This window comes from Gopherus flavomarginatus, chromosome 21 (genome assembly GCF_025201925.1).
Source record: "Gopherus flavomarginatus isolate rGopFla2 chromosome 21, rGopFla2.mat.asm, whole genome shotgun sequence".
In the NCBI taxonomy this organism is placed as follows: domain Eukaryota; kingdom Metazoa; phylum Chordata; order Testudines; family Testudinidae; genus Gopherus; species Gopherus flavomarginatus.
The window spans coordinates 18,569,497-18,596,457 of NC_066637.1; the positions used below are offsets into that span (position 1 = coordinate 18,569,497).

General features: G+C 47.5%; 1 protein-coding gene across 1 annotated transcript in view; it reads right to left on the reverse strand.

Moving 5' to 3' along the window:
• LACTBL1 (lactamase beta like 1) overlaps positions 1 to 5,727 on the reverse strand; it is a 31,403-nt gene extending 25,676 nt beyond the window's left edge. The window contains exons 1-3 of the mRNA XM_050931223.1: positions 5,612 to 5,727; positions 4,434 to 4,521; positions 764 to 905 (exon numbers count right to left, since the gene is read on the reverse strand). Coding sequence (XP_050787180.1) covers positions 764 to 905; positions 4,434 to 4,454 — 163 coding nt within the window. The 5' untranslated portion in view covers positions 4,455 to 4,521; positions 5,612 to 5,727. The remainder of the gene's footprint in view (positions 1 to 763; positions 906 to 4,433; positions 4,522 to 5,611) is intronic.
• Between the last annotated feature and the right edge of the window lie 21,234 nt (positions 5,728 to 26,961).

Here is a 26,961-nt window from a genome sequence, read left to right on the forward strand (position 1 = left end):
ACTAGCCCATGTGACTGCAAACTCCATTTTGCTGTAATTTTCCACAGTGAGAACAAAGAAGTGTTCTTACACCTGGAAGTGCCTATATAAGGCTGATGCCTCATCTCCATCTTGTCTTCAATCCTGCTTCTTACCTCTGGAGGGACTTTGCTACAAACAGAAGCTCTGCACAAAGGACTGAATGACCCATCCCAGTTGGGGATGTTCTCCAGAGACTTGATTTGAACCTGCAGTTTACTCCATCACTGCTACAAGCCTGAACTAAGAACTTTGCCATTACTGTATGTGATTGATTCCATTTAACCAATTGTAGCTCTCATCTCTATCTTTTTCCCTTTATGAATAAACCTTTAGATTTTAGATTCTAAAGGACTGGCAACAGTGTGATTTGTGCGTAAGATCTGATGTGTATATTGACCTGGGTCTGGGGCTTGGTCCTTTGGGATCGAGAGAACCTTTTTCTTTTACTGGGGTGTTGGTTTTCATAACCATTCATCCCCAGGACGGGTGGCACTGGTGGTGATACTGGGAGACTGGAATGTCTAAGGAAATTGCTTGTGTGACTTGTGGTTAGCCAGTGGGGTGAAACCGAAGTCATTTTTGTCTGGCTGGTTTGGTTTGCCTTAGAGGTGGAAAAACCCCAGCCTTGGGCTGTGACTGCCCTGTTTGAGCAATTGGTCCTGAATTGGCACTCTCAGTTGGGTCCCGCCAGAACCGCATCGTCACAGACCCCCTGTGTGCAGGCTGATTGCTAGATACTCACCGGGCTCCTCCTTGGGGAGGCTGTACTGCCACAGGAAGCAGCTCATCATGGCCACAGACAGCAGGAAAAAGAAGATTAGTGCCACATGGATCCACTTCACTTCCATCATCGAGAGCCTAAGGAGACTCCTCCCTCTGGAGGCCTGCTGCAAAGAAGAGACATGGGGGTTTCAGTGGTACTGTTTGTAGGACAAAGAGAGAGAGGAACTGCCTCCCGTGCTTATAAATTAGGTATGTACATGAACTACAGGCAAGGACATGAGTTCCTGGTGCAATCACTGTAGCATTAATAGATAGCTTATAATGTCTCCAGCTGAAATTCCACAACATTCTGTGACAAATCTATGCCACCATTGATGCAGCCGGTGCTGGAAGTTGCTTAAAAGCTGGTTTGGGTTTCAGCAGGCGAGCTCATGCTATTAAATCATGCCCTGTCCGGGACAGAATAGTCACGGCTCAGTCCCAGCATCCCCACCACACCTTCAGTCTGAGTCATGTCATGTGCAATGTCGTTTGCATGCAAGATGTACACGCACAAAGAGTTGCATTAAATTGTCCGCACTCTCACTTATCTGTAATCAGGATAGACTTAGCCACTCCGCAGGGACTATACTACAGTCTGGTCTCCTCCCCAGGACTGGAATCTAAGATGGCTGATTCAGGATTTCTCCAAACCCATTGGTGCATGGGCCATTTCTCATATAACAAGGGTACTAAGAAAGCAACGGTCAGACTTGCAGGTCCCTTTCTCACCCTCTGGCCCATGTGACTGAGGATCCTGATGGGGAACCCAGACCCTATCAGCACTTAGCCCCTTTCCCCACTCCAAAACTCACAGGGAATTTTCTGAATGAGAACAGATGTTTGTTATAAATATTTTGTGAAACCTTTTGGTCTATTTCAAACATTTCCACAGCAGATTTTGAAGTTGCTTAGTACTCTGGGCTCTTCCATCCCTAAGTGGGAAGGTAACAGCCGTTGTCCCTTCTCGCTGCCTCTATCAGCCATGTGTCCTGACATCACCCATCATGGTGCATGCTGGATGGACCAAAGAGCTGACAGCCAGAATACTTGCATTCTCCATGCTCCAACTGCCTGAGCAAGGACAGCTCTCACCTGCCAGGGGAACACCCATCAGCACTAAGGAAAGCAGCCTGTACCAGAAAAATACCCCATTCTGGATCTGTTACAGACCCAGTTTCCCACAGGAACTGGGGCGGGGGAAACCAGCATGCACCAGGAAGGGTGATGTCAGGTCATCTGTCTGATGGAGGCAGCAAGAAGCGGGGGATGAGGGTGAAGGGCAGGAAGGGGTAAGGAGGGAGAATGACATACAGAGGAAGGACAAAGACCATTCAGTCCAGATGGCCTGGTCTGAAAGAACAAGAGAAGATGGTGGTGGAAAGAGGATAAATAGATAGGGGAGAAGGAGAAAAGAGAAGCCAGGGCCACATTGCTCAGCTCAGAGAGAGACAGCGAAGCCCTGAGCTACACAGAAACATACTGTGCCTTAGCAAAGGCTCATATGGGTGGAAGGAATTGATCAGACCCTATGCTGCTATCAGCCAGGTCCATTGCTAGGGTCCCACTGCCCCCCACCAAACCCTGCAATCCTGAGTGACAAAGTTCGCTCTTACCCATCTGTTAGTCCATGCTGGAGAGCTGCTCCTTAGAGCTGCAAGGAGGTGCCATGTTCCTGCTGCAGGAGCTGAGAGTGCAGACTAGGGCCCTTACTTTTCATTTTTAGCTCCCATATGGTAAAGCTGCCTTTTCACTGATGTGCTCCTGCCCAGCCTATCTCCTCCTGGCTTCTTCCCCTATCCCATTGCTGCCGGTGACTCCCAGGGCCCTGACGTCAGAGTGAAATGGGATTTTCTTGGTTTAATCTTTGGAGGAGGAGGTAATCCCCAGTCTGCTCACTTCATGCACTTCGGACTTTCCTAGCCCACTAGACATTAATCCAAAAGTGATGGGTGCCCAGATCCTTCTCACCTGACTCCACCTTTGTTCACCTGCCCTGGCAGGCAAGCACTCTGAACCCCCAGTCCCATCTCATCACACCCCAGTCCCACTGCAGCATCAGCAACCATGTCCTGCTTTCCAAGCCCAGAGACAAATGGCCCTTACATAACAACATGAATGGGACACCTCTCGCCATTGACTGGGATGCTGAGCACTTAAATCTGACTGCATAGAACTATTCATTCTCCATGGGATTTACAGAAAATGAATTACCCACAAATAACTCCCAACCCAGTCTGTGGGGAAACACACCCTTCTACTCATCTCTTCTTATTCAGCAACAGAGAAGGGGGGGGGGAGAAAGATTCCATACAATTCCTGTCCCAAGTGGGAGAGGAGACCCCCTGGTGCTCAATACACTTTCAGTCTCATTGTGGTGTCACACACACACACACACACACACACACACAAAGTCAGAGACAGACAAACCTCAGGGTGATTTGATCCATGTCCCATTTTCTCTGAGCCCCCAAAGTTTGGGGAAAGGTTCAGATAAGTCGCCCTCTGTTAAAACCCTCTCTTCCACCACGCAGTGTAATATTGCCCTGTGTCCCTCCCAGTGAATTAACACTGAAGAGTAGCAGGTAATGCTGCTAGCAGGAGGAGGTATGCAGGTGTACATTCAAGTAGCTACCCACAGCTTTACATGCACATTCTGACTCCCTCTTTAGGATGTAAATTACTCCAGCGCGGTTTTAGCAGGTATAAGGGAATCCAGCTGGTGACAGACCTTATCACAAGTTATTAAGGTCCAACAGGATTCACAGCTCTCATCGGTACCATCCTCAGATGATGTCTCAGTCACACAGGCCTCTCACTGCCAGGAAGCACAAAATGTGCTGGATGTATCCGATCCAGGCTAGCTGATCTTAAGTGTGGCAACAGCAGAGCAGAGATCTGCCAGCCACCCTGTCTCGCCATGCTCCAAGGTGCAACCTCCCGTCCCAGGGACGAGCTGCTTGGCCTCTCTGGCAGTGTCTGGAGTGAGCTCTGCTCTCTAGCTGACTCTTCCTTTGTCTCTGTGTTTCTCTGTCCATTTAACCCAATCAGAGCTTCCAGAAAGTGTCATTCCCCCCACTCCCTCCCCTGCAAGAAGATTAAAGCTACAGGGCCAGAGCAGAATTTGCTTTTCACTCTCTCAGGGTCGAAAGTGCCTGGGAGATTGATTATTAATTCTGTCTAATGCTTATCTGCCATGTGTGTGAATTGGGGCTGAAACCAGCTGGGCTTTGCTAACTATTTATAGTACCTTCATCTCTTCTTGGCATCTGTGCGGGGAGGCGATTAACCCTTATGATGGACAAGCATCTCCATGTTTGTGGCACGTAGCTCACTCACAGATCCAGTGCATTTACAAAACACGGGAGGAGCAAGCCCAGATGGGCAGAGACAGGGGGCACAGGGGGTAGATCCTGCTCTCACGTCCACCAGAGCTAGTGAGGAATAACTCCATTAGAGTCAATGGAGTTATCATGCTGTAAGCAAGAGGAGAATCAGGCCCAGCCCTTTGTTGGTGAGCTACACACTTTATTTGGATACAACGTCAGCGTATTTCCTCTCCATTGGTCTGGGATCTGATGCTGACAATCAGCAGCCAAGGGAACGGGAGCAGTGAAGAGGCTCAGGATGGTGGGAAGCTTCAGCCTTACCCGTATCTGTAACCCTTCCATGGCTGATTAGGAGTCACTTCTCATCACCAGCGCTGGTGGGCTTTCGCAAGTCCAGGGCTGGAAAATCCTATGAGCAGGGAACAAAGGGTTAGAACAGGGAAAAAAGAGGGATTGCAGGGTGAATCTGAGCAACGGGAAGAGAGAACCCAGATGCCAGAGTATGGAAAGTGAGGGCAGGGCTGTCTCTTAGGCAGGAGAGCCCAGCGCTAGGGGATGAAGCAGGAGAGAGGGGATTGCTCCAGAAAATAAGCTGGACCCTAGGGCTAGAGCTCAGAGATTGCCAGATCAGGTGGCATCTTCACACCCTCTGCTTCTCTCTGGTTTTGCGTGATACCAGCCCACCCCCTAAGCAGTGGCTCTCACCCTTTCCAGACGACCGTACCATTTTCAGGAGTCTGATTTGTCTTGCATACCCCCAAGTTTCACCTCACTTAAAAACGACTTGCTTACAAAATCAGACAAAAGTGTCACAGCACACTATGACTGAAAAATTGCTTCCTTTCTCATTTTTACCATATAATTATAAAATAAATGTAAAATGAATTGAAATATAAATATTGTATTTACAATTCAGCGTATGTCCCCCTGGAAGATGTCTGCATACCCCCAAGGGTACACATACCCCTGGTTGAGAACCACTGACTTAAAGGGACTAGCTAGCAATACAGAGTCCTTTTCAAATTGCCCAGGCCCCTTTCCCTCCTGCTGCCAGGACCCTGCCCCCAAAGTCCCCTGGTTGGCAGCAGCTCCCCCTCCCCTCTCCCCACAGCTCTCCCAGAGAATTAGAGCACAGAGTTCTTCAAGGCTGAAACTTCCCCACTGGTCGAGGAGTGACATGATCCTTCATCCCACCCAGGCCCTGCAAGGGTGGTTGAACCCCTCCCCTTCCCTGGCCTGTCTCTGCAGGACATTTACTGAAACTGAGGAGACATGAACTCATCTCAGCTACCTATGATTAGAGAAGCCAAGATGGAGGCATTGATCTGGATGCTCTCAGGGCTGGGGGCAGTGCCCAGGGCCTGTGTCACAGGCTCCAAGCGCACAAGGAACCACGGTATCACTGTTCCTCAAGCCAACAAGCCTCCCTCCTCTCCCATCCTTGCCTCCCATTAGCAGTGATTTTTGCCATGGGTAAAAGAACCTTGGAAATCTCTTACCAGCCTCGCTGCTGTCATCCTCCAGGTTCCAGTGCTGATGAATTTGGGGCTTTCCTGCTGCTGCAGATATTGTTAAGAGTGGCTAGAGCACTAATCCCAGCAGGCAGCCTCTCAGTGCAGTTTATTCCCTCTGCCTCACCCTTGCGTAGGGGATGGAACATCTGTCCAGGGAAGCTGCCAAAAAAGAGAGCGGCATTGCTATTCTCATGGAATGCAACAAGGGCAGAGGGGGGATTGCAGGAGTGGCTGGTTTTAACATGCCCCAGGGATGAAACATTCATTAATCCTCAGCGCACACCCTTGGGAAGCTCTTTATAGATACTCCTGGTGCTGGGGCAGAGAGGTGGGAAGTGACCTGCCTGAGGCCACATGCAGAATCAGTGGTAGAGCCAGGACCTGAACCCAGGAGTCCTGATTCTCCATCCCTTGTGCTCACTCTTAGGCCATGTGCACACTAAGAGCAAGGGGTGTGATTCTCAGCTTGTGGACCCAGCCTGAAACTGGTGGGTATGTACTCAGCCATGCCCCTGCTGCCACTACCCATGCTACCAAAGCTACACTGATATCTGTACTCTCCCTAGCTCAGTGTACATAAGCAGAGGACTCACACTCCCATCCCTTAGTGTAGACTGACCCATTGATGACCCTCCCTTCGTACATTTCAGAATCCAAGGGGCTCCAGGCTTGCGGCCCTCCAGCAATGAAAACAGAGGAGGTGAATGCCCTTCCTCAATGACCGCGGGCCTGCTGCCAGTGGGGCAACGCATAAGGCCATTCCTTCCAGAGAGGAGAGTACAGACAACATTTTCTAGTTGCTGATTAATGTGTATGGGGAATGACGGACCCAGATGCCATCCTGAAGTGATAGGACTAAGGGATGATGATTTAAGACATGAAATGAAGAGGAGATTCAAGGAGCAGCCTACATTGACTTTTCCTGACCTGATGAGGGTAGCCTTTGAGGGGCTGAGGAGGATGAAAAGAATATTGAAGAAGCTGGAAATAAAATAGTTATAGAGGGAAAAAATGAAGGCATTATCCAAGCCATCCTGGTGGATTTGGAGAACACAAGCACTGTCTTTGAGAGTTTGAACAAAGACTTAGTGATCAACAAGAACTGTTTAAAATAGTGCATCAACCAAATATTTCACTGAGGCCAAAAGCAAACAATGCATGCTGAGGGGCAGAAAATGCCAGGACATCTCTATTAAGAGATAACTAGGACAACCGGGTTTGCTGTGGATGCCACGAGTCTGATCACATCTGGAGAGAATCCCCATGCAACTGAAAGGATCAAGGAAGAATTCTCTCTCTTGATACGGAGAGATTTGAAGTTCGAAATTCAAGTGAGGGCAGAAGAGACTCTCGAAAAGGGGATGAGACACCCACTACTTCGCTTAGGGTGGATTTACAATGGCTAGAACTATGGACAGTCCACGGATAGAGGAAAAGAAAGCCAGAGCTTTTGGAGCCAGCCCTATCATGGAAGTGGCTATTGGAGGGGTGAAGACATGGTCTTTACATGACATAAAGTCTGAAGTCACCACCATGAGGGCAAGTTACTTTTATAAGAACTTTGAAAGACCTCATTCTATAGGGGATGCCCACTGGGTAAAGCTGATAGCAGCTAACAGATTAGATACACCTGCAATTGGGTGTTTGGAGGCAGATATCCAGTGTTGAGGGCAAGTATTGCCTCAGAAGTGCATTTTCTTTGCCCAGGCTGGTAGTGAGTGTCTGGAAGATGCCGTGATTGGAGTTCCCATTATCCTAGGGAATGACTGTCCTGAAGGATTTAGATGGACTCTTTGGACACTATTGCAGCTTTCAGGAGGGCTCTACCACAAAGAAAGCACCACACATCTGGGCAAACATGAATGTTCAGTGTCAGAAGATTTGACAGCCAGGCAGGATTGGACAGGTACAGGGAGCAGAGGGGGATTTTCCTCTGCTCAGATCCCATTTCTGAAACACTGGCTGCTCTACTGTGCCACTGCCTCTTTGCCCCTAACAGAGCAACCCTACACCCCATCCCCAGGAACCTCCCCTCAGGGAGTATGGGCTGGAGAATAGCAAACGATATCTCTAGGGGGACTATGGATTTTGCTAACAAAACCAACACCACTGCTGCTGTGCAAGGACTCTCTTTTCTCAGTTCTGTCTCCAACATGGAGTTGCAGGAGAAAGAGTTTCCTGGCACAGGTGTTGGGGGTGGACAGGTGAAAGCGAGTCTAGCATGGAGTGTGTCCTGTGGATTGTGGTGTGCTGGGAGGTACTTGTCATGATTAGCAGTATTGTTCGGGGAAGATGCAGCAGGTAACTAGGGAGATGTTTCTTTGGGTTTACTCAGCACTATTTTGGGGATGGACACAGGAGCCAAAGCCTGATTTTGGGCATGTCTGTGCAGCTTCTGCCATTTGGGCACAGCTCAGAGCTCTCCTTCAGGGTTTGTGTGGGCCACTAATGCCAGTAAAGGTGAAAAGGTCCTGGTGCCCCACGTGTGGCAAGAGGAGGACCTCTCTGTGGCCTGGGAGGGGCTTGGTGGGGAATGGGGTTATTTATTAGTGTCCAGAACAGTGTCAGAAAGATCCTCCCGATTCAGTGGGTGCACTCCTCCTTCACTGCCACCTTCTCCTCCTCGCCCTGCCAAGGGGGCACCAACTGCCTGCACCACCACCCTCTGCCTGGCATCACAACCTCAAACCCAGCCCAGTGCAGATAGGAGGCCTTGGAATGGCGATGGGGATGGGGATGAGGAGTAAACTCACCTCACACTCACCCTGGCTGCATCAGTTCCTGTCCCTTGGGGCTGGGGAGCTCCCCTCCACCGCAGCGAGCAGGGATTAGGGTTGCAGTGCCAGAATAAAGGGTGCTGCTGTGAGTGGTCGATGCCACCAGGTCACAATGCTCTAACCAGAGAGCCAGGCCACCCCTGCAGGAGGGGTTTCTGAGGGTGCAGTTGCACCCAGAAAGTCCTGCTAAAGCCATCGCTGGTCCAAAATAAGTCTCTTGCGGTAGGTCTGAAAGGAGATTCCCTCATTTGGGGGAGTGGTGGATGTGCTTTCAGCTGCCCTGCATCTGTATAGACCACAGCTGTACGTAGCCCAGGGGTCCCTGTTCTATTTCACACAAGCCTCAGAAGTCTGAAGGGGGGCTAGATTTTTACTAGGCCCTTTCCAAGCTCCCTTGTTAACTGCCTGCTGGCAGGCGGTTCCCTGATAATGGGTATCGCCCCTGGAAATTGCAGTCTCATGGCAACAAGGAGTTTAATGGCTGTTATTGCTAAATGGAAGACATGGCTCTGGTAATCCACCCCTTGTCTCTAGCAAAGTCCCTTAGAAACAGTCCTGTGATTCCTGTCCATACTCAAGCACTGGGCTTTCTCTTACACACACATACACGCACTCTTCAGGGTGGCTAGGGGCAGCACAGACCCATGCTCCTCTTCAGCAGCAGCAGCTCTCCACTGGCCACGTCCAGGAGGCTGCTGTATGTTTTCCTCACCCATGGGATCTTTCACAGCTTCAACTGCAGCAGGCCTATAAGTGCATCAGTAACGGGAGCATGAAGTCCAGGCAGAGGGTTTTCTGCCCTGTGAGCATGCAGAGATGTGTGAGCACCACTTCTAAGGAGAACATGGGCAACAGGATGGAATCCCCTCACCTCAACACCCCTTACACTACGGGACCAGTGGAGAAGGGCATGAAAGTGAACAGGGAGCAGTCTTCTTTCCATCTGCCTTACAAATGCAGTGAATGATAGGCAAGTAGGCTGAATGGCTGTGACAGTCACTGCGGAGCATGCTGAGGGGTCTGGGTCTCATCAGACACTTGTGCAATTTCACTGTTCCCAGAAAGGCCAGGCTGACAAGCCCCATCTCTGTGAGACAGTCACACACCCCCATGCTCTCCATATCCATCTCTCAGTGATTGCACTGATCACTAGTGACTCCCAGGTGCTGTCTTGTTCATTCATCTCAGCCTATAAATCTCTGAAAGGTCAACAGGTCTCAGTGAATTAATAGGAAGTGCTGTTCTCTGCAGCAGTTCTTCTGCAGGCAACCACACAGCCCCTCCATCTATGGCATTGGCAGCAGTGGATATGTTTGCCAAGAGCACTGGCTGCCATTGGACACATGGCCTGCACTCGCCAGTGGTCTCCACCTGTGGGATTCAGTTGAAATGAATTCAAAACCCTAATGTTCCCAGATGAAAGGCCTGCACCAGTGCCAGACAGGGGCAACACACCACCTCGGCAGATGATGGAATATTCTTCAGCAGCAGCAGCTTGTCTAGAAGTAGGACAATACTCTGAAGAGATGGCGGCAGGACAAGACGGAAGAGAACAATGCCGAGCAGTACTGAAGGATAGCCATGGTAGCATTGGCAGTCGTGAGCAGCAGCACTGGTTAACCATGATGAATATGTACATATCCACAGAGTTCAGGCAGGTTGGTATTTGGCACAGCGCCCATTCTGCCACTCGCTGCTGCTGCTGCTGCCCATGCTCCTGCATCTACTCAGCTGTTATTACTACACTAGCTGGATGAGCGTTAGTGTGGTGTGTCAACACAAGCTGGGACTCACACCCCAGCTCTGAGTGTAGATGAAGCCCTAGGCTGGTGAGCCACAGGGGACAGTTAGAACTGGTCCAGGATGTTTTGATAAAATGTTTTTCATTGGACAATGCCAATTTGTCAAAATCGACATTATAATCAAAGGGGCTGACAAAGCAGTCATCATGAACAGGTCGGATTATGAACAGGAGGCTGCCAGGCAACTCTCCAAGACCACATTCTACAGGCCACTATCCTCCGATCCCACTGAGGAGTAACAAAAGAAACTGCACCATCTGCTCAAGAAACTCCATGCTATAGCACAGGAACAAATCTACACAGACACACCCCTAGAGCCCTGACCAGGGGTATTCTATCTGCTACCCAAGATCCAGAAACCTGGAAATCCTGGACACCCCATCATCTTAGGCATTGGCACTCCTATAGCAGGATTATCTGGCTATTTGGACTCTCTCCTCAGACCCTATGATACCAGTGTTATACCAATTATATTAGACCAGTAAAAACCAGCAGGATCTTATTAAAGGGGACAAGGCAAAGATGCCACATTTATTATGATAACAATTTATGACTAATAACTAATATCTTAATTCTTATACACACACATTATACCTAATACCTATACACACACACACATTCACACACACACACCCACATTCATCAGATGTTCTGCAGCTGCTGCATAGTTACCAGTCCTGAAGATAGCTTAAGTTCATGGCTTGATTTTGCAGCTTGGGTTCGTAGCTTGTGGCAGCTAACTGGCCAGGAAAGCTGGGCACAAGGCTGAGCTGGATCTCTGTTGGGCAGGCACCGATGTTCTTCCATGTTGGCAGCAGAATGTTACCCAGAGTCTCTCATCTCACCCTTCTTTTTTATAGGCTTTTAGTTTGGATTCAAAGTCTATAGGTCTTGCTGTGTCACGCTGCCTCTGGGTTTAGATTGATCACCCATCAATTGCAGGCGTGACTTTCAGCCTTGGACCTGGCTTTGATCTTCCTTCTGTTGTTCTGTTGTCCTTTTCTTTTTAGGGTGGATGCTTCTTACTTTGTTTAGGGCTGTTGTCTAGGTCTTCAGCCGTTGGTATTTGAACTTTATCTCATCAGGACAGGCTGGGGCTGGAGGCTGATTCCATCATTCATACATACCTCATTCACACATCTAAACTAAACTAATAAGAGTACAGCAGGGTTTGCAAAAATGAAGGTTGGAGGAAGCTTTTACAAAATGGAGTGAGTGTTTTAAAATGGGGTTTGAATTACAATATGGAACAGAAGTTACAGTGTAGGCAAGTGTAGTGAATGGTGAACAGAAGTTACATTAATAAAGTGAACAATTAAAAACAATTTCATTTATCAGTTCTACACCAGCACTCCCAGCTATCTTCGAGACACCACCAACTTCCTGAGGAAACTACAATGCATTGGTGATCTTCCTGAAAACATCATCCTGGTCACCATGGATGTAGGAGCTCTTTACATCAATATTCCACATGAGGATGGACTACAAGATGTCAGGAACAGTATCCCTGATAAGGCCATGGCACACCTCATAGCTGAGCTTTGTGACTTTGTCCTCACCCACAACCAGTTCAGATTTGGGGACAACTTATACTTTCAAGCTATGGATACTCGCCTGGCCCCACAGTATACCAACATTTTTATGACTGACTTAGAACAACGCTTCCTCAGCTCTCGTCCCCTAGCGCCCCTCCTCTACTTGTGCTACACTGATGATATCTTTATCACATTGACCTACGGGAAGAAGGCCCTTTAAGAATTCCACTTGGATTTCAACAATTTCCACCTCACCATCAACCTCAGCCTGGACCAGTCCACACAAGAAATCCACTTCCTGGACAATACAGTGCAAATAAGTGATGGTCATATGAACACCAGCCTATACCAAAAACCTACTGACCGCTATACTTACCTACATGCCGCTAGCTTCCATCCAGGACACATCAAACGATCCATTGTCTACAGCCAAGCCTTAAGATACAACCACATTTGCTCCAATCCCTCAGACAGAGGCAAACACCTACAAGATCTTCATCAAGCATTCTTAAATTAAAACTACAATACCCATGTGGGGAAGTGAGGAAACGGATTGACAGAGCAAGACGGGTATCCAGAAGTCACCTACTACAGGACAGGCCCAACAAGGAAAATAATAGAACACCACTGGCCATCACATACACCCCCCAGCTAACACCTCTCCAGCACGTCATCAACGATCTACAACTTATCCTGGAAAACGATCCCTCACTCTCACAGACCCTGGGAGGCAGGCCAGTCCTCGCTTACAGACAGCCCCCCAACCTGAACCAAATACTTAACAGCAACTACACACCACACCACAGAAATACTAACCCAGGAATCAATCCCTGTAACAAACCCTGTTGCCTACTCGTCCCCATATCTACTCTAGCGACACCAGAGGACCCAACCACATCAGCCACACCATCAGGGGCTCATTCACCTGCACATCTACTCATGTGCTATTTGCCATAATGTGCCAGCAATGCACCTCTGCCATGTACACTGGCCAATCCGGACAGTCTCTATGTAAAAGAATAAATGGACACAAATCAGACATCAAGAATTGTAACATTCAAAAGCCAGTAGGAGAACACATCAATCTCCCTGGACATCCAGTAACAGATTTAAAAGTAGCCATCCTTCAACAAAAAAACTTCAAAAACAGACTTCAAAGAGAAACTGCAGAACTAAAATTCATTTGCAAATTTAACATTAATTTGGGCTTGAATAGGGATTGGGAGTGACTGGCTCACTACAAAAGCAATTTTCCCTCTCTTAGTATTGACACCACCTTATCAGTTATTGGGAGTAGACAACATCCACCCTGACTGAATTGGCCTTGTCAACACTGGTTCTCCCCTTGTGTGGTAATTCCCTTCTCTTCATGTGCCAGTATATTTATGCCTGTATCTTGTAATTTTCATTCTATGCATCTGAAGAAGTGGGTTTTTTACCCAGGAAAGCTTATGCCCAAATAAATCTGTTAATCTTTAAGGTGCCACCAGACTCCTCATTGTTTTCATTTAAGGACTGGCTCTGCACAATACAATCACAGAATGCTGGGTGTCTGCACACTGGGCTGACACGGCAGAGGAGTTCCTTCCAGATGTGTGTGCATTGGGCTTCCCTTGGCAAGGCCCTTCCTCGTCAGGCATAGATGCATTGGGATCCCATTGTCAGTGTCCCTTACCCTATTGATAGGGTCCCCTGACAACCAAGGCCCCAAAGCCCACAGGGTCCTTTCCCTGTGCAGAGGCAGAAGCTTTTCCTCTGTGAGCCTAGAGCAGCATTTTTGGGTTTTCCCCACTGTCAACATTCTCTTCACTCACATGATGGTGGGGTGTTGTGGAGCAAGAGAGCAAGTGACAGCAGCTTGTCACCATGTGGTGGCAGCACAGGACAGATTTCCCTGCTCACTAGCATGATGCCCAGAAGCATAGAACCATTTTCTTGATGCCTCAAAGACACATTTTCAAGCCAGTTAGGAGCACAATTGTATGTCTAACTCATACAGGCAGTTGTCATGATTGTGCACATTGACACATTGCAAGGAGGAAGAATTAATTATGGCCATTTGTGTGCAAAGGTATATGATTTGCACACTAGGCTGTGATAACTACACACTAGGTAGGGGCACAATTGCATGCCTACCGTGTTTAACAATCAGGGCCATAAGGGAGTGCACGCCCAGCTTGGAAGGCCCGGACACTTCATTTTCTATGCAGTACTTGTGGTGGGTCACATGCAACCCATGCCCTCAGTTTCACCAGACTTACTGCTCTCACCGTACTGCCTGGAGCAGAGGAGACCCTGGCACGTGCATGCAGAGGGAGAGCCTGTGGCACACTCAGGATCCATTTGAGGTGGGTGCTTCAGGCCCGGAGTGGCAACAAAACCTGCGTCCAAGGGGAAAGCGCATGGTCATTTGAAAGTGGAAGGCTAAGCTCCCGGGGCTCCTTGGCCCTGTCACTGTTCACACCTGCGCAGAGTGAGTGCAGCCTGGGGTGAAGGCAGCCGTGGCAGGGTTGGGCAGGTAGCACTCTGAGCTGGTAGTGTGTGACACCTTCTTTGCACAGATGTAAGAGCTGACACTCCAGGAAGCCTCTGGCAATCCTCGTCTGGCAGACTGTAGGGCTGTGCTGCCATCTGGGGGCAGAACACTGGAGCTTGAATGGGGAATTTGACTGGCCAAGGCCCCTTGCCGCAGATGGGAATGGTACAGCCTGAGCAGCAGATGGGACCCCCCTCCTGCCTGACTCCTGACACCTTTGCATTTCTGACTCACCCAGGCCATCCCCAGAGCCCTATGAATAACAGAGGCAGGGCCTTGTTCTAGGAGGAGCCTATCCCTTATTCCCTTCCAGCAGCTGGGCTTGGGGGAAGGTAGAGAACATGCACCCCCTTGTCAAAGAGAAAGGTATTGGGATATCTACAAGCATCTCCCCCTGCCAACAGGCCCCAAGATGCTGAAGACTCAGGCAACAGCAGCCCACTCTGTCTTGCCTCGGGGTTCTTGAAATGGGTCAGCAGCAGGTGCCTGGATGAAATTACTCCTCATTTCATTGCCGAGGAGCGGCTGTCTGGGCCCTTCCCTGTGGCTAGCAGCAGGGTTTTGCAGTGATGACTTGATGGCTTAATCCTGCATTTGTTATTAACCCTTCATATGCCTCTCCCATGTGCCTGCTGCTGTATTCATTTCAATGGAATAAATGAGCCTAGTCAAAGGTGTTAACATGACACTATCACGGTACAACACTCAACAGTTAAACCTGGCTGGGGGATTTCCAGTACAGAGACCTTGGTCTGCTAGACCTATGGCAAACACACTATTAAACACCTTTATAACCTTTTATGAAAGATACAGGAAAAACAGTCAAAGCATTTGAAATGTTAAGCGTTAAGTAAGACTTTCATTTTAACATATCCCTTATTCTTTTTCCCTTCAGGGTTTTTATAGGGAACCCCTCCCCCAGTCTGACATCCTTTGAGACGGTGTTAGGGATGATAAACCACCTCCGGGGGGGAGTTATTTGGAACTGCTAGATGGTTAAGTCTGTTTCTTGAAGGCAAAACAAGACAAACACACAAAAGGGGAGAGGAAAGAGGAAAGAACAACAGATCCTAATCCAAAAAATCCAGCAGGGGCACTCACTTGACATGTTCTTCCCCCGGCAGGTCGCTGACTGATAAAAGGAGGGGAGGCTCCATGCTGTTGCCTGGCCAGCAGTGGGACTGACCAAGGTGAAGAAAGTGAAGACTCTTGCCAGGCCCATCAAGGGAAATTCGTGCCCTAGAACATCTTGTTTGCTGGGGGCCCATCCCCCTCACATTTCACCCACTTACAGATGTTCTGAGCTGAGCTCAGGGTACTGGTACAATTGTCCCTCCGTTTCCCTCTTCTTTTCAGCCCTTACTCCAGGTACCTGCTCTGACTCCATGAGGAAAGGAAGAAAGTGAGCAGAAACTAGTCATGTATCTATGTCTGGAGGTTCCTTAAAGAGCCAGGCACTAAGAACTAGGACCCTCCCCTCCTCAAGGGAAGCAGTGCCAGACCCCTTCAAAAACTGACTCACATTTTCTCTAATGTATTTTACCAGCCAGGAAAGACCTGGGCACAATTCCCATGTCTGGACCAAAATTCTTCAACTGCCCTGGAATATCATTGGGTGATTTTGGCTGGACCTCAAGCAGAGAAGACCTTGCATCTGTCACTCCAGAAATGACCCCAGCCTACCAGAAGTAGAAATTCCAGTCTAATACAAAGGTACATATTTATGACCAAGGGAAGCAGGCCACACCTCCAGAATGGGGGATTGTATCCTGGAAAGCAGTGTCTCTGAAAAGGATTTAGGGGATTATAGGGAACTGGGGTAAAAATCTGTCTGGGGATTGATCCTGCTTTGAGCAGGGAGTTGGACTAAATGACCTCCTGAGGTCCCTTCCAACTCTGTGAGATTCCCTGAGAAGAGTTGCTGATCTCTCACAGGCAGCTAATTCCCATTTGGACCTAGGAGAAGGTTACTGTCCAAGGCTATGTCTACACTGGTGGCTGGGCATGGGACCATGCACATGTGTATGCTCACCAGTTTGCCCCATACCCACTACGTATACAAACATGCTGTGCTGGACATGGGTACATACTCTATTACATGGCAACACTGTCCACCTTACTGTGGAGTGCTGTGCACTTCATAACATTTGTGAGACTAAAGATGAGAACTTTAAGACAGAGTGGACACAGGACAGGCTTGCCAAGCTTTTACAGACAGCATGATCCAGTGGGCATTCATATTGGTGCTGGACTGCAGTAGGCCAGGGAAATCCAGGATGCAATTTGTGTCTACATCTTGGAACAGTGGGTGGACAGGGGGTGACTTCAGCCTGGCCCCGAACAAACAAAGCACACCCCATACAGTTGCTGTGAAAACACAGCAGGGAACATTCCCACTCACTTGTGCTTCAATACACAGTTTGGTTCCCCTCCTGTGGACAGTCATTAGCCTGTCATTTATGTAATGGTTCGTTATGGATAATTGGGGCAGGTGCCTCCACAGGTATTACACCTGGTTAGTGATTGTTCTGTGGAGAGTGTCTGTCCAGTTAAATGGCACTTATTTGTTCTTTCATTCTGTGTTAATATTCACAACTATTAGCCAGACCACAGTTTCGGGGGATTACTGAGTGCCTGAAAGACTCTGACAGCAGTCGGTGGAGGGGTTGGGGTGGGCTTTTACAACTGATTTTGGGCGACTGTGATTGTGTCCAGGACACTTGCTCTCTGTGAACCAGGAGTAACCCCATGGTTCAAAGAGGTAATTGGGGGAGGGGTGTCTGTTTTAGTATTGTTCAGTATATGATGGCAGTTATTTCACTTTGTTTTCCCTGAGATCTGTTTTGTCAAACCCATAGGGAAGTTTATCCACTCTTCCCCCCACCTTCCAGTTAATAAAGTTACCACTTATTTCTGTGCACCTTGCACTTTCAACATGCCTCTGATTTACTTATATTCACATATACCTGGATAGGGAGGGGTTGGTGGGATCTGGGACTCGGTGGGGACACTGCAGGCACTGATAGGACCTTGAGGTTCTTTGCCCCAAATGGTTACACAACTCAAGGCACCGAATGGTGGGGCCCAAAATTGAAGTGGGGACAATGGTGGCTGTTCTCAGTGGTGATAGATGACAGAACAAGGAGCAATGGTCTCAAGTTGCAGAGGGGGAGGTCTAGGTTGGATATTAGGAAACACTATTTCACTAGGAGGGTGATGAAGCGTTGGAATGGGTTACCTAGGGAGATGGTGGAATCTCCTTCCTTAGAGATTTTTAAGGCCTGGCTTGACAAAGCCCTGGCTGGGATGACTGAGTTGGGGTTGGTCCTGCGTTGAGCAGGGGGTTGGACTAGATGATCTCCTGAGGTCTCTTCCAATCCTGATATTCTATGATTCTATGATTCTAAAACCTGAGTGAAGGGTCCACATATAAGTGAAAGAAACAAACAGATGTGGTATATCTTGACTTTAGTGAGGCTTTTGATACTGTCTCACAAGACCTTCTCATAAACAAAATAGGGAAATACAACCTAGATGGAGCTACTATAAGTGAGTGCAAAACTGGTTGGAAAATCATTCCTAGAGAGTAGTTATCAGTGGTTCATAGTCAAGCTGGAAAGGCGTAGCAAGTGGGGTTCCAAAGGGATCAGTTCTGGGTCTGGTTCTGTTCAATATCTTCATCAATGATTTAGACAATGGCACAGACAGTTTGTGGATGAAATGAAGCTGGGAAGGGTTGCAAGTGCTTTGGAGGATAGGATTAACATTCAAAATGATCTGGACAAACTGGAGAAATGGTCTGAAGTAAATAGGATGAAATTCAATAAGGACAAATGCAAAGTACTCCATTTAGGAAGGAACAATCAGTTGCATGCATACAAAATGGGAAATGACCACCTAGTACTGCATTTTTACCCCATACATGTGATAATCAAGATCATGGAATATTAGGATTGGAAGGGACCTCAAGAGATGATCTAGTCCAGCCCCCTGCTCAAACCAGGACCAATCCCCAAATGGCCAATGCTCCCTTCATGCTGCCATCTGAAACAGCAGGCCAGCCTCTCTATGGGTGAGCTACCCCACTCAACCAGGCCGTAGCACGCCAGGAGCAGCACCATATTGCTCCACTTTCTAAAGCTCTATAAATGTAAATGGCTTCTCAACCTGCTATGTAGTGTAAACTCTGAGCCTTAGTGACAGGCTGGAGCCCTCTCCCCTTCAGCTACCCAACAGGGACAGCACGGCGGCCCAGCCTGGCGCTGGAAATATACTTTCTAAAATATTTAATATTTGAAGTATGATAAAAAATTCATTGTAAAGCAGCGTAGCACAGGCATATTACTGGGAGAATGCAGCCAAGGGCTGGGCATGTGGCAAAACGGCTCAGCATTCTTTTTCAGCAAGAGGTCAGGTCTTTTGAATTTTATCTGACAGCACTGAGCAGGGGCTTCAGGCAGACTCTCTGTGCTGCCCTCATCTGGCATCTTGTTGGTGGGATGGCACTGGCTTTATTCTCATGATGGACTCAATAAAGCTGGCTGGGACGCGTTTTTCAGACCAGAGAGATTCAGTGAGTGGGGAATAGAACCAAGAGAGTGAGGAAAGAAGGAGGAGTTAAGCAGAATTGCTTTATCTAAAGGGGGATAAACATCCCACAAGTTACCAGAGGAGTGAAGGGAAGCAAAGAGGCTGAAGGTAAGCAAGGAGACTTTGGACAAAGCAGTGAGTGCTGGGAGGTGGGGAGTGAAGTAGAAGGGGGGTCGCTCAAATCAGTTTGAAAAGAGCTGACGTGTGCAGTTCATGGCCTCTGCCTCATCCTAAACATGCCTGATCTGAACCATGTAAATACACCAAGAGGCAACTCTGGACACGTCTGTAGTATGCAAGGTCTTGGAAAAAATTTTGAAGGAGAAAGTAGTTAAGGACATTGAGGTCAGTGGTAATTGGGACAAAATACAACATGGTTTTACAAAAGGTAGATCATGCCAAACCAACCCGATCTCCTTCTTTGAGAAGGTAACAGATTTTGTAGACAAAGGAAATGCAGTGGAACTATTTTACCTCGATTTCAGTAACGCATTTGACACGGTTCTACATGGGGAATTATTAGTTAAATTGGAAAAGATGGGGATCAATATGAAAATTGAAAGGTGGATAAGGAACTGGTTAAAGGGGAGACTACAACGGGTCGTACTGAAGGGTAAACTTTCAGGTTGGGAGGAGGTTACTAGTGGAGTTCCTCAGGGATCAGTTTTGGGACCAATCTTATTTAACCTTTTTATTACTGACCTTGGCACAAAAAGCGGGAATGTGCTAATAAAGTTTGTGGATGACACAAAGCTGAGAGGTATTGCTAACACAGAGAAGGACTGGGATATCCTACAGGAAGCTCTGCATGACCTTTTAAACTGGAGTAATAGTAATAGGATGAAATTTAATAGTGCAAAGTGCAAGGTCATGCATTTAGGGATTAATAACAAGAATTTTAGTTATAAATTGGGGACACATCAGTTGGAAGTAACAGAGGAGGAGAAGGACCTCGGAGTATTGGATGATCACAGGATGACTATAAGCCACCAATGTGATATGGCCGTTAAAAAAGCTAATGTAGTTTTAGGATGCATCAGGCGAGGTATTTCCAGCAAAGATAAGAAGGTGTTAGTACCATTATACAAGGCACTGATGAGACCTCATCTGGAATACTGTGTGCAGTTCTGGTCTCCCATGTTTAAGAAGGATGAATTCAGAGCAGATTCAGAGACGGGCTACTAGGATGATCCGAGGAATGGAAAACCTGTCTTATGAAAGGAGACTCAAAGAGCTTGGCTTGTTTAGCCTAACCAAAAGAAGCTTGATTGTTCTTTATAAATATATCAGAGCGATTAATATCAGGGAGGGAGAGGAATTATTTAAGCTTAGTACCAATGTGGACACAAGAACAAACAAATATAAACTGGACACTAGGAAGTTTAGACTTGAAATTAGAAGAAGGTTCCTAATCATTAGAGGAGTGAAGTTCTGCAGCAGCCTTCCAAGGGGAGTAGTGGAGGCAAAAGACATATCTAGCTTTAAGACTAAGCTTGATAGGTTTATGGAGGGGATGGTATGATGGGATAGCCTAATTTTGCAAATTAATATAGCAATTGATCTTTGATTATCAGCAGGTAAGTATGCCCAGTGGTCTGTGATGGGATGTTAGATGGGTTGGGATCTGAGTTACTATAGAGAATTCTTTCCTGGGTGTCTGGCTGGTGAGTCTTGCCCACATGCTCAGGGTTTAACTGATTGCCATATTTGGGGTCGGGAAGGAATTTTCCTCCAGGGCAGACTGGCAGAGGCCCTGAAGGTTTTTCGCCTTCCTCTGCAGCATGGGGCAGGGGTCACTTGCTGGAAGTTTCTCTGCAGCTTGAGGTCTTCAAACCACAATTTGAAGACTTCAGTAACTCAGACATAGGTTAGGGGTTTGTTACAGGAGTGAGTGGGTGAGATTCTGTGGTCTGCATTTGTGCAGGAGGACAGACTAGATGATCATAATGGTCCCTTCTGACCTTAAAGTCTATGAGTCTATGAGACACATCTTCATTGGCTTCGCCTTCCTGTCTGAGACAAGGTGGGTGAGGGAATGTCTTTCATTGGACCCATTTCTGACTCCTGTGGAAGAACTGCCGAAGCCCAGAGCTGCTGGCTGGCCAGCCTGCTGCGCTCTCTCAGTTTGGGATGGATAAATGCTCAGATGCTGGCAAGAGGGAGAGAAATGAAGGGCCTGATTTTCAAAGTTAGCCTCATGCCACTCAGTTTGAGTCTACATGCACTCAAATGCCTGACTTGTGCTTGGAATTCAGGAACTTGTGTATGCGCTCGGGCAATTAGCCTTCGAACTGTACCGTGTATGTGCACATACACCAGGTGTTTACACACAGAAGTTACACATGCCCAAGTGCACATGTATGAGTGCAAATGTCTAACTGAACTCCAGGCCTGGGGCTTCTTGTAGCTCCTTTTCATCTTTTTTTTTCCCTTTGCTGCTTGGGGCAGCAAAAAAGCTAGAGCCAGCCCTGCCCAGATGCAGGAGAAGGCGGCCCTGGCTGACAAATGCAGGTGAAACGAATATTCCTGCTATAAACATGATCCTTTGCTACAAATGGCAAGAGACCACTCCTCACTGGGGGTTTGTAAAGTTCAGAACTATCTCATGTGTACAATTAAACCGAGTCAAATGAGCACGGATTGCACTAAATGTTTTATTAATTAATACATATATTGATGGGTTTGGTAGGTAAGATTTTTGTGACATACCATATTTAAAAGAGGTCTGAGTTCAGAGTTTGCTTTCCATGTACTAGGTTTTTCTCTCACCAATCGTTTTGTAACTATGATTCATTAAGTGACAAAAAGGCTACATGGAGGTTGTGCAACTAAAGAATTCTAAAAAGCAGGGAAGCAAACACTGAAGGTGGTTCTACTCTGAGAAGTACCTGTGTAAATAAAGCACCTTTGCATTTCACACGTCTGCTCCGTGTCTATAGCCAGAGACAGACTTGCTAGTTTGAGGGTCTAAAATACGTTATTCTGCTGTGATTTACTCCTGCTTTCACTGCAGGGCTGATAAAGCTATGGGAGAGTGAGCTGGAGTCTATTTCTGCCTGTAGATTAGCTGCAGGGATCCTTACCAGTGAAGGTTAACAGGGCTGTTCAAGAGTAAATGCTCGTATAACACATGTCCAGCCTTTATTGGGTGTGACCTGCATCATGGATAACATTTGCAGATGACCCAAAAGTTGGGGGAATGGTAAATACCAAAGAAGACGGGGTTCCCTGATACAGAGCGAACTGGATCTCTTGGGAAACTGGGTGCAAGCAAACAAGATGCATTTCAGCGTGGCTAAATGTACTCATCTAGGAACAAAGAACACAGTCCATACTTACAGGATGGGGGATTCTAGCCTGGAAAGCAGTAACTCTAAAAACAATTTGGGGGGTTGTGGTGGATAATCAGCTGAACCTGAACTTCTAGTGCAACGCTGTGGCCAACAGGGCTAAAGCGATCCTAGAATGCAGAAACACAGGGCTCTCGAGTAGAAGCAGAGAGGTTATGTTACCCCTGTATTTGGTCCTGGTGTTAGGGCTGCTGGAATCCTGTGTCCAGTTCTGGTGTCTGCAGTTCAGGAAGGCCATTGATAAACTGGAGCGGGTTCATTCAACAGAGAGCAGGGTGTGAACAGCTGAACCTGCAATCTTATCACTCAGATGTTAATTAGTTCCCCACCAGAAAGCTGGTGGGAGTAACTAGACAATCAGGCAGGTGGGCTGGATGGGATGAGGAGCCAATTAACCCACCAGCCCAAGGCTGATAAAGAGGTGAGGAAGCCCCAAAATGGGGTGCTGGGGGGACTAGGACTAGCTGAGCCTAATTATATGGACGCTTTGAGACTGACGGACAGAGAGACTGACAGACAGACAGACTGACTGACCGACGGACCGACCTCTGTTCCCCATAGGCCCTGGGGAGAGGGCCAAAAGCACAGCGGTGCTATAGACAGACTGTTGCAGAAATGGTGGTAGGAACTTAAAATAAACGGAGTTCAGGGAAAGCACCACCACTGGAGTCTGTGCAGTTTCTGCAGGGAAGAAGGCAGGAGAGAAGCCGTGCCCCATAGCAGCTCAGAGAAGAGCCATGAGAATGATTAAGATTAAAAAACCTGCCTCAGAGTGACAGACTTTAGGAGCTCAATATATTTAGTTTGACAAAAAGAAGGTGAAGGGGTGATTGGTTACAGTCTATAAATACCTAAATGAGGAAAAATATTTAATAATGGGCTCTTCAATCCAGCAGAGAATGGTATAAGAGGATGCAATGGCTGGAAATGAAAGCTAGACACACTGAGCCTAGAAATAAGGCACATTTCAAGGGTGAGAGTAACTAACCACTGCAGCTACTCCCTCACTGACAATTTTAAAATCAGGATTGCATGTTTTTGTAGAAGATCTGCTCCAGGAATTACCTGGGGGAAATTCTTTGGCCTGTAGCATTCAGGAGGTCAGACTAGATGATCACAATGATCCCATCTAGTCTGGAAATCCAGGAATCTATGAAAAAACAAAATTGCTTTGACTTTTTGATTCAACACAATTTTTTGAAAGAAGTTCGTTTCAGTTCAAATCTAACTGGATTTTCTTTCACCTTTTTTGGTTTGGTCCCTGAACCAAAAATTCTATTATGCACTTAGCTCTGCTTAACTAACCGCTCTGGGCCTCAGTCTTCCATCCATAAAATGAGAACAGCACTTCCCCACTGCCTCAAGTGCTGTGCGCATGACTGTTAGTGTTAGCGTTTGAGAGGTGCTTGGTACTCTTGGCTCAAAAGTCATGTACGTGAGTGAATGGATGACACTAAGAAGAAGTCAGGTTCAACATCCATTTGCATTATTTCTTCCTTCACAGAGCAGGGGAGGCCCCTCAGGCCTTTTATTGGTAGTTATTGTGTAAACTGTGGTAGCACTAGGCAAACTCAATAAATCAGGACCCAATTGTGCTTGGCACCGTGCAAATGAGTAACAGACTCAGCCAGAGAGCACATAGGCTCTGCCTAAATGCACAAGGTGGAGTTAAGGATGGGTAGATCTGCAGAGCTTATATTAATAGGAGAGATACCTATCTCCTAGAATTGGAAGAGACCTTGAAAGGTCATCCAGCCCAGCCCAGCCCCCTGCCTTCACTAGCAGGACCAAGTACTGATTTTGTCCTAGATCTCTAAGTGGCCCGCTCAAGGATTGAACTAACAACCCTGGGTTTAGCAGGCCAATGCTCAAACCACTGAGCTAGCCCTCCCTGCTTGACAGGCTAATTTTGATAGTAATTTTAATTCTAGCAATTCTGGCTGCCCCTTGTCTACCATGAGTGGAGCCTGGAGGTTCCTGACTCCCAGTCCAGTGTTTTAGCAACAAGCTCATTCTTCTCTCATATCAGCAGCATCTCAGTTTTACCCATGGATAACAGACCTTCCTGGCTAGTCGCTCTGATCACAGCCACCCTTCCTGTGCTTCCCTTCACCATTTCCTCCTTCTCCACTGCATCAGTTAACTCCCATCTTCACCTTTAAGGCCTTGGTTTTATAGCAATTGATTTTACAATGCAAAATATCTGTTTTCACTGAAATTATTTTTTTTTTGAATGGGGGTTGGTAAAGATGTTACCCCTGGGGACGCCCTGAATGCAGCATACACAGCCATCTATTTCAGGATTGCGCAAAGTAGGGTCCTTGACATGGAAGTAACAATGTTTGGGCCCTTCCACTTAAGCACTCTCTCCCACTGCTGGTGCCGCGTGGTTGCTGAGGCCTGGGTACTAATCCTTCTAGCGTGGACAAAGCTAAAGAGAAAAGAGGAGATCGTGCAGTCACAGAAAGGACGTGAGTGGCTAACGAATGAGACAGCGCTTGGGAAACAGCAGACACAAAGTGACTCCATGGCAGGGAAGGCGATACGAACATGCCTTATTTCATCTTCACAACCCCCTTCCCTCCTCTGGAAAGCCTGATCCTCAAGGTCATATGCCTGCCTGCCTGGGGCTTGGAGAACAGCGGCAGCAGAGCCAGGTGAGAGACAACAGAAGCCACTCGGCTGCACAGATCAGAAATCACTGGGGTTCCAAAGGAGAGGGCAGTTTATACCATGAACCCATGATCCAGGAGGAGTGTGGATCATGGAGCACAGCCAGATTAGTGGATGGGGCTCAACAGGGGGAGAACAGAGAACAGTCTGGATAAGCAAAGGCCCACTCCAGAGAAGTGAAATGTGGTTACCTGGGCTGCCGACTTGCTCCTGACAGTCCTGTATTCATTGACTGACCGTGACTGAGCAGAGGGGGGTGATGAAAACTGCTTTTCACTTTGTTTCCCAAGCCAGTGATAGGCAGCACTACTTCAGAACGCATGAAAATGTTCTGAATTGCTTTTTATGGCAGTCCCTTCATGAGCTTGGGACAGACCCTCGGCTGGTGTAAACTGGGACAGCACCGTTGCTTCAATGCCATTGACTTCACTTCAGCTATTTTGAGTTCCCTCAGTGAAGGATCTACCCTAAGTTGGCTCCTGCTTCTCCCCAGTGCCTTTGCAAAGAAAACACAATTTTACACAAGTGCGGAGGACAGTTGTACCGCTTGGGTGCAATTCGCCCTGTGCAGGCATCATTTCAACCTTTGCGAATCCTTCCAAGCGTAGCTCAGGTGAGACTGACCCTTGGGGCTGGCTCTTTGCCCAGGGCTCAGTCTCATCCCATGGCAATAGCAGCCATGCACAAAGACAGGCATTCGCTCTTCCAATCCAGGGAGCAAAAATGTGAGTTAGGGACCAACCCCACAGCAGGCATTAGAAAGAGAGAACACTTGCAAACGATTCATCAAGCCACTTCACCGAAGGGACTGGGTTTTCAAAAGTGTTTTTGTAAGTAATTGCCTAACAAAGAATGAGAATGTTTGTTGGATAAATTGCTCACTTTGCACAGAAGAACTAGATAATCCCCCAGCCCCCATCTGTTACTCTGTGAAATTGATTTTGTACCTCCACTTCACTAGTTATGTCCTGTACTGTTCTCAGTATGGGGTCAATAGATGCCTTCTCATCCGATGAAGTGGGCTGTAGCCCACGAAAGCTTATGCCCAAATAAATTTGTTAGTCTGTAAGGTGCCACAAGGACTCCCCGAGTTTTTTGGTTTTTTTGCTGACACAGACTAACAACTGCCACTGAAACTTCTCAGAAGAATGGAACAAATGGGTTTTCTTTTTCTACTAGTAAATTTAAGAACCAGGTTATTCTTATATACGTCACCATGATTTTAGAGACAGAAGGAACACACTCATTCAGACACACTTAGCTAGATTAGGAGAACTGGCAGGCAGTGTAAGTGGCAGGGCTGGGTTATTCCCTGAGCTGGGTATCTTGGAGCCATAAGGAGTTAATATATTTATAAGGATGCTTTTGAGAGTGCACTTAGTGAGGCGCAGGCTCCTTACAAATAATTCACCATGTGGCTATAGAGCCCAGAGCAGCTGTAACCCATCCACCTCCCTTGACAAACAGTGCAGAAGACAGGACAGATAGGCAGCACAAATGATTGCAGCGTGAGATGGAAAGATTTTGCCAACATTAGGTGTGAGCCCAAGGCCTTTGACCACATCACTTTGTGACCCAGCAGTGAAAGTTTGCGCCTTATCTAGTCACACGTGGGCCTTGCATAACTAGTGCCCACAGGACTCAATGGGGAGAGGGCTACCCTAAAGTCTGATTCCCAGCCAAGCAAACAGGTTGTGTATTCTTCTCCTCCCTGTCTGGCTGAGGTGGAAACCAGCACTTCCCATTCATGCTTTACTGTTACTTTAACAACCCCAAGAAAACACTGCCTGAATTTGCAGTATTTCCACAGAAGGCTTCCCTGTTTGTCTTCAATTTGTTACCGGGGTAAATGGAATGTACACACAGTCCTCTTTATTCCAGAAAGGGCACTGCCAGGCAGGAGGTACCATACATTCACTCTGGCTGGAGTTTGTAACAATCCCGTTGACAGAACAGTTGGGCCTTGGCTTGTCTCGTAGCTGCGTGAAGGGGAGTATTTTTTTAAAAAGACAATTTCCATTTGTGGGGGCCATTGGAACCCACATAATCCTGGCAGGAATTTACTCACAGGC